Genomic DNA, 14,946 nt, shown 5'->3' on the forward strand with positions numbered 1-14,946 from the left:
AGTTGGCATAAAAGTTGGGAGGTATGTAGGCAGCACAACAGGTTATAGTGTTTATGAGAAGTTTAAATTTAAGATGTGTCTTGTACAACACATATACCCCTTTCACATTGCATAAATAACCTAGGTCAGACCTATACCCCTTTCACATCGCATAAATAACCCGGGTTACTGTGCATTTAAAACTGCAGAACCGGGTTATTTCCTTGCTCTGAGTAAAGTGCACTAAAATTCAAAAGTGATAAAATAGAGAGTGATAAACAACCAGCCAATCATCTCCTACCTGACATTTTTCAAACAGTCTGTGACATGGCAGGTAGGATCTGATTGGCTGGCTGTTTATCACTCTCCATTTTATCACTTTTGAAGCTTAGTGCATCTGGCCCTCAGTGTCCAGCTGAGGCCTACAGAGCACACAATATTTTTCTGCACTACACAGTGAGGCATAACAGCTAATATTTGGCATCAAGAAGTGTACTGTACTGCACTGAATCAGCACTGTACTTTCTATATATTATATTGCACTGTACAGCCATTTCAAACTGGAGTGATGGAGTTGCTGCAGACCAGGGTTGAGGAGGACATCTGTATGCAAATCACGGGCCCAGTTAGGGATGCGATAATTAATCGCAATATCAGTAAAATATTAGCGGCATTTGGCTTTATTAGAACCCAACTTCAAACATTCCACAGATATAATCACCAACGTGAAAATATACAGGTGCTAATGGGATGGGGGGTAAATGCTACCTGCTCACACCCTGGGGAGGGTCAGTCCCCCATATTAAAAGCTGTAAACAAAAAAAGAATGGTGGTGGAGCGCTTGACTAAAAAATACACAGGTGATCAATTGGGTATCACAACATAATGCAAATTTAATAGAAATGAAAAAATAATAAAATGAACAATTTTATAATTATAAAATATTCTCCTATTTAGAGAACACCTAAACAATGAATGCACAAGTATATTAATGCTGAAGAACAATGGAAATTATACTTAGTTGTTAGTCCCACTTGTTCCTATTTATGCTTGTTCCTATTTACGCGTTTCATTGTTCTCTGACAACTTTCTCAAAGGTCTCCCCAGCCCCCTCCTTCAGATCTCAGAGACCAATGAAGTACTTTAAAAATGACATCACAATGGTTTTGACATGGGTGACCCAGGTTGAGTAAAAATGCACCAATCCTGCATTAATACGTTATAAACGTCTCTGACCTGGGTCTGATCCATGTTCAAAACCCGGGTCTGACCCTGCTTTTGCGATCTAAAAAGGTTAGTGAATTCAGCAGTATGAGTAACTACTGTACATTGACAAAATGTTGTATGTTTCTCTGGAACATCTGGAGCGCAAGTAGATGATAAAGAGATTGCTACACCAATACTATAGAACTTGACAGCAAGTTTGACTTTCTACTTACTCAATTTGACCTACTCAATTTATCCAACTGTCGGAAATATCTATCCGACACTCGGAAATGATCCGATGGTCAGAAAACATGTTGCAGGGGTTAAAGTGAGGGGGAACAGGGTGGAACTGAGTTCCCCCACCTCTAATGGTGTGGCGGAACATTTTAACCTCCACCTTCACCCTGCACAGTAATTCTCACAGAAAAGCATTCTAGTTTGCAGGGGGATGCCAGAAACTCTACCAATGGCCCTGTCTCTGCTTAATGGGGGAAAGGGGGGGGGGGTAATTAGGTGGCATAGAGAAATGAGTTCCCCCACTTCTGCATGACCACTTTATGCCCTGCATGTGGGTTTGACAATCTACATGCTTTATGTTGAAAACGGACACAGATTGAACATATTTAGCATCTGTTTTGCGACAATGAAATTTCGACTTTTAACAAAGACGAATCTGCATGGATGAAAATGCATCCGAAAATGGGCCCATCGAATATGTATGTGCTTATACATCCAACTATTGGAAGTAGAGGCACACATTGAATACTTCCCTTAGTTTTAGTTGATTGGTTGCTATCATAAATCCCGGTTGAGGGGCGGAGCCCCAGAAGTAAACAGAAGACCGGAGCATGGCTACAGCAGTGCAGGGTTCCCGGAGAAGCACCGAAAATGTCCAGTGAGTATGTTTTCTATCTTCAATAAAAATAAAACACCTATCTTATTAACCCCTTCCCGACATTTGACGTACATTTACGTCATGGTCGGGATGTACTTCCTGACACATGACGTAAATGTACGTCATGACTTCAAAGTGTCACCGCGTCTAGGGACGCGGTGACAGAGGGACGATGTCTGCTGTCCCTGACAGCAGACATCTTCCCTCATTGCCCAGGGGGGGCAGCGATGCCCCCCGCCATGGGCGATCGCTGCGATTGGCTGTTCAAACGTGAAAAAAAAACTGTATCGACCAAAATTTATCACTAACTTAAAGTACAATGTGTCACGGGAAAACAATCTCAAAGTCACTGGGATAAGTAAAAGCAAAAAAAAGTTATCCCCACTTAAGTGATACCTGTCAGATTTGAAAAAAAGGCCTCTGTCAGGAAGGCAAAAACATGCTGCGTCGGTAAGGGGTTAAATTTACCCCATAAAGAGCAAAGTGAGTACTGCATTAAATAAAAACAATTAAAGTGCTACAATTGTCCTAAGATAAGTCACAAAAAATTTGAGTGCAAGCCAAAGAATCTGAATCCTGTTCACAGAAAGAAATGCGACAGTGAAGATGAGTTACAGTAGTCCTGAGTTTTACCTATAACCAAGACAAGATTGTTGGTATATCGATTCAGGGCAACAAGGCACTTCAGTTGCAATAAGCAATAGTTCATCACATTAACCAAAAGTGACCTTGAGGGCCGAGGTTAGGAATCACTGATTTAAGAAGATCTGTAACACTGTGGGTCACATTTAATAGGATGCAATTTTTTTGGGCAATTGTTCTGCAAAAAAACGGCCGTTTTTTCACTTTTCCAAAATCGCCAACTTAATGTGATGTGAAATGTGGCAAAAAATGTGCTTTTTGCCACGAATTTGCACATTCTGAAGTGGTGATTTTTAGTTATGCCGGAATTCGCATCGAGATATTTTCACATTATAAACTTCTAAAGTATACAATTCGCAAATTTAATGGGATGGGACTTAGGCCCACCCACCAGTCAATCATGGACCGGGAAATCCCAATACCGGACCATGATTGGCTGATGGGTGGGCCTAAGTCCCAGTTGGGGGCGGAGCCCCAGAAGTAAACAGGAGACCGGAGGGTGGCTACAGCAGTACAGGGTTCCTGGAGAAGCACCAAAGATGTCCAGTGAGTATGATTTCTATTCACAGGTACCCCAAATGGATGCTACTGGAGAAGGGGACTGATGCTTCATGGCAACATAGGTGAGAATTGAATGAATGGGCTCTGTGTGTAATAAAGTTGTACTGTAAGTGTGTTTGTGTGTATTTATTTAACTATTTGTACTACTGTGGGACTACAAGTCCCAAAGGGCCCTTTATTGCCCCGCATGCTGGGACTTATGATTCTCTAAGTCCCTGCATGTGGTGCAGGCTTGCTGGGACTCAAAGTTCCACAGCAATACACCATAGTTTTTTCTAATTTTACACCATTTATCAGCCCGATGCCCACCGCACAGGGGCATCCGGGACAGCCCCAGGCTTCAGCATGTGCAGGTAAGTTCTGGAGGGGGGACCCATTCTTTAGGGGGGTCCCCGCTTCCCCAGGGCCCCTGCCCATGCTGACTGGTCAGAGGAATGATGCTTTGTATAAAAAGTCTCCCCCCGGCTGTGGCATTATCCTGTTGGCTGGTTGGACCTGTGCTGGTTCTTGAAATATGGGGGACCCCTACTCATTTTTTCCCCCTTATTTTGGGAACCAGGAGCAGCCCTTGAGCCTGGTGCTGATTTGATAAAATCCAGGGGAACCCTAATTGTTTTGCCCCATGATTTTATAAAACCAGGACTGGTTCGTTGAGCCTGGGGCTGGTTATGCTCAGGATTTTTTACACAAAAATGTCTGAAAATCTGCATTTTTTCATGACTAAAAATTGTATTATATCACACTTTATCGCACTTTTTGCAGCAAATTCACATCTCATGAAATAATCATATTCTGGCGAAAAATGCAATTTTTAAAAGTGCGATATGGTGCGATTTCGGAAAGTGCCGAAAAATTGCATCCTATTAAATGTCACCCTGCTAATTGCCATATGATTAACCTTGGTTTATTGAATGCCACTTAGATGCTTTCTTACTGAGGACGGATGTATTAAGCCGAAAAATGCGGTTAACCCCTGGTTTACTGCATTTTCATATGTACTAATACCCCGCTGCCACGCTACCGCATAATAGGGTATCGCCACCTTTGGGTGGCGATACCCTTTAGAAGCCTATGGGCTTCCTTTCACCGCCTCCGTCGCAACCCCGCCGCCTCACCGACCCCCCTCTTCCCCTCCCACCAGCTTACCTTGCTGCAGGTCCTCCAGGACCCCGGAAGGTAAACAATTCCTCCCCCTAGCAACTCAGCCGGACGTCCTTCCGGCTGCAGGGGGGGAGGAGGAGGCGCCGGGGACAGCATGCTTAGCTGCCCCCGGCGTGAAGGGAGGTGACGGAGACCCCCCCGCACACCACATTACAGGTATCACCGGGGGTCTCCATCATCACACCGCGATGCTAGCCACATATGTTATTACATATGCGCTGGCATCAGGGTGGCCGGGCGGCAACGGGAGGCGATGTATATTAATACATCCCGCCCTTAAACTTTCACATCAACTATGTTCCCTCACTATAAAATCAGCTGTGGTATATTATGTAGAAATGCTTTTGGCTCCTTTACTTGTAAAAAATGAATCCAAAACTATAATCTTGGCATATCCTGATACACCCAGCTAGTGCCGGCTAGTACAATCAATTAATTGGGGTGAGGTTGGGTGGGACAAAGCATACTGAACTTGTTGAGACATAAATGTGAAATACATTTGACAGAGGGAAGTAAAGAAAGAAAGATACAGACAGAGCACTTAGGATGCAGAAGACGGGTTTATTCTCAATTCTCATCATTTTTCTGAGATGCCACATTGGTAAGAAATAATGCGGTAAAGGGAGAAGAGTGGAGCTGCTGCTTTCTGCACAGTTCATATGCTTTGCATGTAGTACTTGTCTTAGGGGATTATTCTGGTTCACTCGCAAAGGCAAAATCACTCTCTAAGGGCCAGATGTACTAAACTTGAAAAGTGATACAATAGAGAGTGATAAACCACCAGCCAATCAGCTCCTAACTGCCAAGTCACAGGCTGTGTTTGAAAAATGACAGGTAGGAGATTATTGGCTGATGATTTATCACTCTCCATTTTATCACTTTTCAAGGCTCAGTGCATCTCACCCTATTGGACAAAACCATGTGCACTGCAGGTGGGGCTGATGTAAAATGTGCTGAGAGAGTTAGATTTGGGTGAGTTATTTTGTTTCTGTGCAGGGTAAATACTGGCTGCTTTATTTTTACACTGCAATATAGATATCAGTTTGAAGTACAAACCTCACCCAAATCTATTTCTGCACATCAGCCCCACCTGCAATGCATATGGATTTGTCCATTAGAGAGTGAATTTGCCTTTGAGAGTAAAACAAAATAATGCCCTTGTTGTATGAGGGGAGACTGGTACTTCCACTGTCTGTACTGTACCTGTGCTGTGTATACATGACATGGTGTAGTAGTGTGTGAGGGGAGACTGGTACTGCTGCTGTCTGTACTGTACCTGTGCTGTGTATACATGACATGGTGTAGTAGTGTGTGAGGAGGAGACTGGCACTGCTGCTGTCTGTACTGTACCTGTGCTGTGTATACATGACATGGTATAGTAGTGTGTGAGGGGAGACTGGCACTGCTGCTGTCTGTACTGTACCTGTGCTGTGTATACATGACATGGTGTAGTAGTGTGTGAGGGGACTGGCACTGCTGCCTTCTGTACTGTACCTGTGCTGTGTGTACATGTCATGGTGTAGTAGTGTGTGAGGAGGAGACTGGCACTGCTGCTGTCTGTACTTTACCTGTGCTGTGTACACATGACGGTGTAGTAGTGTGTGAGGGGAGACTGGCACTGCTGCTGTCTGTACTGTACCTGTGCTGTGTATACATGACATGGTGTAGTAGTGTGTGAGGAGGAGACTGGCGCTGCTGATCTCTGTACTGTAACTGTGCTGTGTATACATGACATGGTGTAGTAGTGTGTGAGGAGGAGACTGGCACTGCTGCTGTGTGTACTGTACCTGTGCTGTGTATACATGTCATGGTGTAGTAGTGTGTGAGGAGGAGAATGGCACTGCTGCTGTCTGTACTGTACCTGTGCTGTGTATACATGACATGGTGTAGTAGTGTGTGAGGAGGAGACTGGCACTGCTGCTGTGTGTACTGTACCTGTGCTGTGTATACATGTCATGGTGTAGTAGTGTGTGAGGAGGAGAATGGCACTGCTGCTGTCTGTACTGTACCTGTGCTGTGTATACATGACATGGTGTAGTAGTGTGTGAGGAGAGACTGGCACTGCTGCTGTCTGTACTGTACCTGTGCTGTGTATACATGACATGGTGTAGTAGTGTGTGAGGAGGAGACTGGCACTGCTGCTGTCTGTACTGTACCTGTGCTGTGTATACATGACATGGTGTAGTAGTGTGTGAGGAGACTGGCACTGCTGCTGTCTGTACTGTACCTGTGCTATGTATATATGACATGGTGTAGTAGTGTGTGAGGAGGAGACTGGTGCTGCTGCTGTCTGTACTGTATCTGTGCTGTGTATACATGACATGGTGTAGTAGTGTGTGAGGAGACTGGCAGTGCTGCTTTCTGTACTGTACCTGTGCTGTGTATACATGACATGGTGTAGTAGTGTGTGAGGAGACTGGTGCTGCTGCTGTCTGTACTGTACCTGTGCTGTGTATACATGACATGGTGTAGTAGTGTGTGAGGAGGAGACTGGCACTGCTGCTGTCTGTGCTGAACCTGTGCTGTGTATACATGACATGGTGTAGTAGTGTGTGAGGAGGAGACTGGCACTGCTGCTGTCTGTACTGTACCTGTGCTGTGTATACATGACATGGTGTAGTAGTGTGTGAGGAGGAAACTGGCACTGCTGCTGTCTGTACTGTACCTGTGCTGTGTATACATGACATGGTGTATAGTGTGTGAGGAGGAAACTGGCACTGCTGCTGTCTGTACTGTACCTGTGCTGTGTATACATGACATGGTGTAGTAGTGTGTGAGGAGGAGACTGGCACTGCTGCTGTCTGTACTGTACCTGTGCTGTGTATACATGACATGGGCCCTTATTCTGATTGATGCGTACTTTTCCGCATACTTTCGGATAGCGTCTTTACGGCGTCTGCGCATGCGTGGAGAACGCCACGCGCATGTGCCACGCATTGACTCCGTACCTGTTCGTGCAAATCCCGTACAAAACTGTGCCCCGCAATCAGTCTTGAAATATGGGCGTATTATGGGCGTCATGCGGAATGAGACATGGGCGTAGTTTCAAAGTGGGAAAAACTGGGAGGAAACATGGGCGGACACGGGGGAGTACACTTATGTTGGGGGGCGTACATTCGGATAGCACTCCGAATGCACGCGACCAAAACCGATAGAAATGTGCGGTGTCCATAAGTCAAGTATTGCTTTGCGGAAACCACTCGGTCTTGCGGTAGGCGAACGGAACGCCTAATGACTACAAGCATTAACACCTGAACCCAATACAATCGACTCCTTTACTCATTACTCACTAATAGGACGCTTGTCAGTGCTTTAATTGAAACCATTGCTGCTTCAAGGAACCTTTACTAAACACACACATATGCTGTACTTGTCCCACACTTTTAAACTGCTAAGAATGGACATCACTGAATATTAATCCTATCAATACACATGTGTATTCTACATGTACTAATTAAACCACACAATTTTGATAAAGTAAAGAAATTTATTTAAAGACATTTCACACACAATGAAACTGTGAAGCAATTAAAAACTAAAAAAAAAAATAATACCAAAAACCATGGCAGGAATGTACCAAAATAACTTATAATCCAAAATAAATATAATTGCACACATTCATAGCCACAGCAGAATCATTTGGAACACAACCGGGGACTTAGCAACATCACTTCAAGTACAGCTGACAGTAATGGCAGGCAAAAGAGGGCAACAGGGGAACCAAAAATGACATATGAAGCAAGGGCTCATCTGGTTACCCTCAGCACGTGATTGGACACAAGAAGCTGACACACACAGCACAATGAAAGAGTTGGGACCACATAACGGTGGAGATTAATGCAGCCACAAGTTCATTTGCGAGCACGTTTGCCCTTGGTAGGCTCCTTGGCCTGTGCAGCAGCTCTTCGGCCACGGCCAGATGCTGGGGCAGGTGGAGCAGATGCTGGTGAGGGGGTGGATGGTCTACCCCTCCTGCCAGCAGGGAGTGTTGCAGGTGGTAATGCACCAGAAACAGATGACATTAGGACCCTATTGCTGTTAACTAGCTCCACCATAAGCTCATTATGGTGGAGGAGGAGATCATTTTGACGCGTGGCTTGCTCGGCCAGCACCTGAGCACTTGCAGCCATGGCCTGATGCGCCTGAACCATGGCCTGATGCGCCTCAGCCATGGACTGCATGCTCCCAGCGATGGACTGCTGGGTGCTGACCAAGCTCGCCATGATCTCCTCGGTCCTACGCATCTGTTCTGATGCCAACTCTCCCTGCTGGTTAATGTCCCCAAGCATCTGGGCCAAGCTGGCATAATCGGCTTGGGCCGATGGCTGCTGCTGCACACGGCTACCACTGGGGCCAGGTGGCACGGACTCCTCCACCTCCTGAGAAGACTGTTCACCAAGCAGTGGGGTGTCTGTTGAAAATGAGAAACACAATTAGGACACATTCTAAGATAATTACTTGCACAAGCTTATGGCATGACAAATATTTACCTTCCAGAAAAGACGCAAACACTTCAGCTGGGGCCTCGCTATCCATCGTGCTCACCCCCCTGACCTCCTCAACTGCTACACAGCTCTCGGCCATCAACTCCAGGGGGGTGAACTCTAGCCCTGATGGCATGGGCCCGGCCCCAGATCTCTGGCTGTGTTCCCACCGCTTGGTCATCTTCCTCTTCAGGTTGGTTTTGAAGTCGTGCCACCTGCAATGTAAGTTGACATATTAATACATGTCACTCCAGATGTTTGATGTTGCAGCCATTGCTCTGTGCTACATATTACGACATGTGCTTCATGTCAAAAACATGACATTACATTCAACTATGATATCAACCGTTACAATACACATTCACACTCACCCTACTCTAACTCTCAACTAAATAACATGGCAATCATGTCTGTGTATCGTACCAACCTCACCGGCCATTTGCCAAATCCATCTGAGCATTAATTCAAACATTACTTGTCTATTACTGGGCACATGTATCACAAAACAACTTGCCTCTTCTTGACATGCTCCGCCTCACGAACTTGTGGCGCCACTTCATTAATCTCTGCCGTTATGTCTTCCCAAATCTTCCATCTGCGTGTGTGTGTCAGCCTCTCCGGTGGACACTCAATCCAATCACGTGCTCGCGGAACCAGGATGGCAAGCTCCTGTGCTTCATATGCCTTATTTCGGGAACTTGGTTCCTCTGTTGGCCTCTTTTTCCCCTTGCCACGTCCATGCCCACGCCCACTGGCACGTGGCGCTGTACTTGAAGTGCTGCCCATGGTAGTATCATGTGAAGTCCCCGGTTGTGTTCCAAAGGATTCTGCTGAGGCTGCATATGAGGCAGCTGCAGGTTGCCCTGCTGTAGAAGGGCCAGGTGCAGGTTGCCCTGCTGTAGAAGGGCCAGGTGCAGGTTGCCCTGCTGGAGAAGGGCCAGGTGCAGGTTGCCCTGCTGGAGAAGGGCCAGGTGCAGGTTGCCCTGCTGGAGAAGGGCCAGGTGCAGGTTGCCCTGCTGGAGAAGGGCCAGGTGCAGGTTGCCCTGCTGGAGAAGGGCCAGGTGCAGGTTGCCCTGCTGGAGAAGGGCCAGGTGCAGGTTGCCCTGCTGAAGAAGGGCCAGCAGCCTCAGCATTTCCCACTGCCTGCATGTGCAGTGGCACATAGGAGGTGCTGGAGTCCATCTTGTCAAAAAGTAGCTGCAACTCTTGGTCCACCTCTGATTGGGATCCAGACATGTTAGCAGCAACTTTGTCACATTCTAATACACCTTTATATACTGTTTGTGTATCCTGTTTGGCGTACATCAGCGGCAGCTGCGTTCCGTGCTCGAGCATAACGGCCGCCTGCGTACGGCGTGGTTTTTTCGCGCCGCATACGTTGCGGAAATTCCATTGTGTAAAACCTGGCGAAACTTCTACATGAAATATTGGTCACCAATTCTAACATTGCATAGAATCTTCGGATACACCTGTGACTATCGCACAATATACATGCTATTTGGTAGCATGACATGACATTTGGTTCATGACTACTGTGGTATTGTTGATTTTGATTGCAATCTAAAAGTAGCCCAATCCCTTAGAAAATCCAGGCCACAAGTCATGCAATACTCATCACTACTGTTATAGACAGCACATGTGAGAGGCCTATAAATAGTGAATTGCTGCTAGAATCATTTGTCTCCAGATCTGTACTTGTCAGGGTCTAAGGTAAGCTCTTCCATGGTCCTTGTAGATATGATATCCATTAACAATGTAAGTGTATGAATGTATGCACCATTGCCTCACTGACTACAGATTGTTGGGCCAGCAAAGTCTTTGTAGCATTATTGCAACATGTCACATGTTCACTATTTCACTCACAGGTCTTAAACCTGTGTGTGTCCATCTATTGCAGGACAACATGTCCCAGCAATAGGTGAAATGTGTCAGAGTACATGATGTCGGCAACAAATGCAGACACCTTTGATACTCAAGTAGTGTTTAGTAGTTCGATGTTGTAAGCATCTGTGTGTTTAGGACGGTGTGTATTGAGTTCATATTATTGTTACATCATTATAGAGTCAAATGGATCTTCGCAATTTGACGGGGCGGCCATCTATTGTACGTATTGAAGCCTACAAATCTATTTGTTGTCGGATATGGCCATTATGTGCATAGGTGCATCATTATTTATGTTCATTTCTTTATAGGTTGCTGAAGCAATGATGGCATTCATGGAAAGGAGGCTAAGGGCACTTGCGGCTCTCCCCACTCGTCGCCCAAGGAGGCCAGGACGTGCTAGAATCTATCGCACACGGGTGACTCTGTTTGATATGCCCGATGATGAGGTACTTACTAGGTACCGGTTACCGCCACATGTCATTCTGGATCTGCTCTCGTTAATTGTGAGTGATCTGGAACCTCTTCACGGGATCACGACAGCAATTCCGCCTCACACACAGCTGCTGGCGGTGTTGCATTTCTGCGCCTCAGGATCATTCCAACAAGTAGTGGCAGTACTTGCTGGAATATCTCAGCCGGCCTTCTGCCGAATCCTGAGGCGTGTGACGTCGGCCATGTTTAGGCGCAAGGGGCACTTCATGGCCATGACATTTGCCACTGAGACCCTGCGCAGAAGCCAGCAGGCCTTCCATCAAATTGCTGGCTTCCCTAATGTGATAGGGGCTGTGGATGGCACCCATGTACCATTTGTGCCTCCATCTCGAAGTGAGAAGATATATAGGAACCGAAAATTGTTCCACTCACTGAACGTGATGGTGGTATGTGGCCCATCCATGGAAATTCTCGCCTTCAACTCGAAGTTTCCCGGAAGTGCCCATGACTCTCATGTCATCCGACAAACCGGGATTTGGCAAAGACTACAAGAGCTGGAAGGCCGTGATGCGTGGGTTCTGGGTGACTCCGGTTACCCATGTACGCCCTGGCTACTTACGCCGTACAGCTACCCAGCACCAGGCCCACAGGAGGCATTCAATCGGGCGCATGTTGCCACCAGGCAAGTGGTGGAGCGCTCAATTGGCCTTTTAAAGGGTCGATTTAGAGTGCTCCACCGCACTGGTGGTGACTTACAGTATGCGCCTGAAATGGTGTCGAGGATCGTGGGCCTGTGTGTATTTTTCCATAACATTGCTGTGCGGCGTGAGATACCCTTTGATGAGTGGGAGGTTCCATCTGAGCCGCAAGATCCGCCCATGCGCCCATCCCGCGCCCCTGAATGCCGGAGGGGATACCAGCTGCGGGACTCTGTGGCACAAAGATTCTTCAGGTACATTTTATATAGTTGACCAGAACACACCAATTGTTGTAAAAATCACCCCTTCAAATAAGTACAGTGTGTTAGTTGTCAGTGTTACAAAACGACAATTATCCAGCCTGCCCTCCTAATGGCAAAGAAATTGTAGATATTTATCATATGTGCTTAGTTTTGGTGGAAGTACAATATAGGTGCTCATTATTATACCTTGTGCAAGGGATCTTATGTGTTTGTTATATCTTCATTATTGTAGTTGATACTATCCCTGATGTCTGGTGAGTACATTGATTTATTCTCTAATGTGGTGGGGACTTTTTTCTGTGTTGATGTATGATTTGTTTGCAGATATATATATATATATATATATATATATATATATATATATATATATATATATATACAAAAACAGAGATACCCAGCGCAAAGTCTCAGTGTCTTTTCAGGGTAAAAGTCCACATCAGAGTCCCAAATGTGTGCAGTCTCTCTCTAGGATCTTGCCAATGATCCAACGGGGAAAGCTTGCAAAAAGGAATAGAGAAGACGCACCAATGAGCAAGAAGTAACAACACTTTACTTATGTAACAAGGCTCACATACATTGGGGTTAAAAATCTTATGCTTGCCAGCCAGAGAATATATCACCGTCACAGCCCAGACATCAATATGTGGAAGCACCGCCGTCACTCAGCTGCCGCCGTCAAGCCGCAGACCAGGAACCAGTACACACAGAGTCAGGAGTTGTTGCCGGCTGGATCGCAGGAGGAAGCAGGACGTCACAACGTCGGACCAAAAGGAAGCCACGCCCAACGCGTTTCGTCACACTATCGGACTTCGTCAGGGGGTGACGAAGTCCGATAGTGTGACGAAACGCGTTGGGCGTGGCTTCCTTTTGGTCCGACGTTGTGACGTCCTGCTTCCACCTGCGATCCAGCCGGCAACAACTCCTGACTCTGTGTGTACTGGTTCCTGGTCTGCGGCTTGACGGCGGCAGCTGAGTGACGGCGGTGCTTCCACATATTGATGTCTGGGCTGTGACGGTGATATATTCTCTGGCTGGCAAGCATAAGATTTTTAACCCCAATGTATGTGAGCCTTGTTACATAAGTAAAGTGTTGTTACTTCTTGCTCATTGGTGCGTCTTCTCTATTCCTTTTTGCAATATATATATATATATATATATATATATATATATATGATATTGGAATTTATGAACATGTTTAAAAATTTCAAGGAGCAGGCAGGCAGGCAGGCAGGCAGGCAGGCAGGCAGGCAGCCAGCGCTGGTGTATAATGCTGGACTCAGGATACCTGCAAGTATGTGTATGTGTCTTTTAAACATAAATGTACGCATACACATAGATGCATAGAGTAAGTAATGTTAAGTACAGCTATGCGTTGCTAAGCTATAGCACGCGTTGCTTGGCGGAGCGAGGCGTTATTGGATTTGCAAAGTGCATACACACTGTGTTTTATATATATCAGATTTGTTCATTGCCATACATCAGCACTACCGTTTTGAAGGCATGCGAATTTGTCACCATTTGTGTTGGCGCAGAGACGCTGTTCATGTCAAGATGAACAATAAAGTTATTAACAGAAATAACTGTGATAAACCAATGCCACCACATGATTGGTTGATTGATGCCATTGTTAACATGGCGGAGACACGCAGGGCAGAGCCATTTTCGCCTGCGGAACTGAGGGCTCTGGTCTCCGTCATGGAGACAAGGCTGGGCCGTGCAGGGCCGTTCATAACAAATGGCCAGAAGCGGCGGGCCTATGCTGCGGCAGGGCGCCGCATTTTCGCCCGCACTCGGGTGCGGAGGACCATCGGCCAGCTAGAGAGGCGGTGGTCAGACCTCCGCAGGCGCCAGCCCCAGCTTCTCCACCAGATTAGGAGGGAGATAGCTGATTGTGAGTATTTTAGCTATGAAATTTCGCACTGACATCATAGCATATATAAACTATAACAATTGTCTCATGATAAGTGGGTGTCCATGGGTTTAAAAGTCCCTAGACTGTTATGTGTGCTTCTTCCTGGTTAACATGCAGTCATGTGCCTTTTATATGTAATGACATAGCATTCATGATTCTGATGCATACAATGTGCCAGATCTAATATGTGTTAAACATTGATAAATGCCAGGGTTGTAATGATTGAACAAATTACTAACAATCACATAATAAATTAAATGTCACACTTTGGAGTCCATTAACAGTAAGGAGCTACTTTCAAACATCGTTTGCCAACATTATCACCCTTCCATGTATGTCTTGTTATGGATTAATACATGTGCCCCAATGACCCTACATTGACCATGATTTTTGTTTCTTCCACACAGCACGAGCCAGAGCACAACAGGCACGTGAACAGGCCGAGGCAGGCCAGGCCGAGGAGGAGGGGCAAGAGCCTGATGAGGAGGTGCCGCCGATGGTGGAGGAGGAGCAAGTGGAGGAGGAGGAGGAGCAGATGGTGGAGGAGGTGGAGGAGATGGTGGAGGAGGTGGAGGAGATGGTGGAGGAGGAGTATGTGGTGGAGGAGGTGGTGGAGGAGGAGGAGGTGCCTGAGGAGGTGGTGGTGGAGGAGGTGGAAGAGGAGTTGGTGGCGGAGGAGGAGGTGGAGGAGGTGTTGGTGGCGGAGGAGGAGGTGGAGGAGGTGGAGGAGGTGGAGGAGGTGGAGGAGGTGGTGGTGGTGGAGGAGGTGGTGGTGGCGGAGGAGGAGGTGGAGGAGCTGATGGTGGCGGAGGAGGTGGCGGAGGAGGGG

General features: G+C 46.6%; 1 protein-coding gene across 3 annotated transcripts in view; it reads left to right on the forward strand.

The window, feature by feature from the left end:
• Positions 1-14,946, forward strand: part of LOC146036207 (uncharacterized) — a 97,682-nt gene that overhangs the window by 59,949 nt on the left and 22,787 nt on the right. Inside the window, exon 1 of one of the 3 annotated variants that reach the window (XM_083160068.1) lies at positions 4,933-5,045. The exons of the other annotated variants lie outside the window; for them this stretch is intronic. Within the exon in view, the coding sequence (XP_083016194.1) occupies positions 4,991-5,045 (55 nt within the window). The 5' untranslated portion in view covers positions 4,933-4,990. Of the gene's footprint in view, positions 1-4,932; positions 5,046-14,946 lie in introns of those variants that run through there. 3 annotated transcript variants of the gene reach the window in all.

The sequence above is a fragment of the Crinia signifera genome, chromosome 9 (genome assembly GCF_055691185.1).
Source record: "Crinia signifera chromosome 9, ASM5569118v1, whole genome shotgun sequence".
In the NCBI taxonomy this organism is placed as follows: domain Eukaryota; kingdom Metazoa; phylum Chordata; class Amphibia; order Anura; family Myobatrachidae; genus Crinia; species Crinia signifera.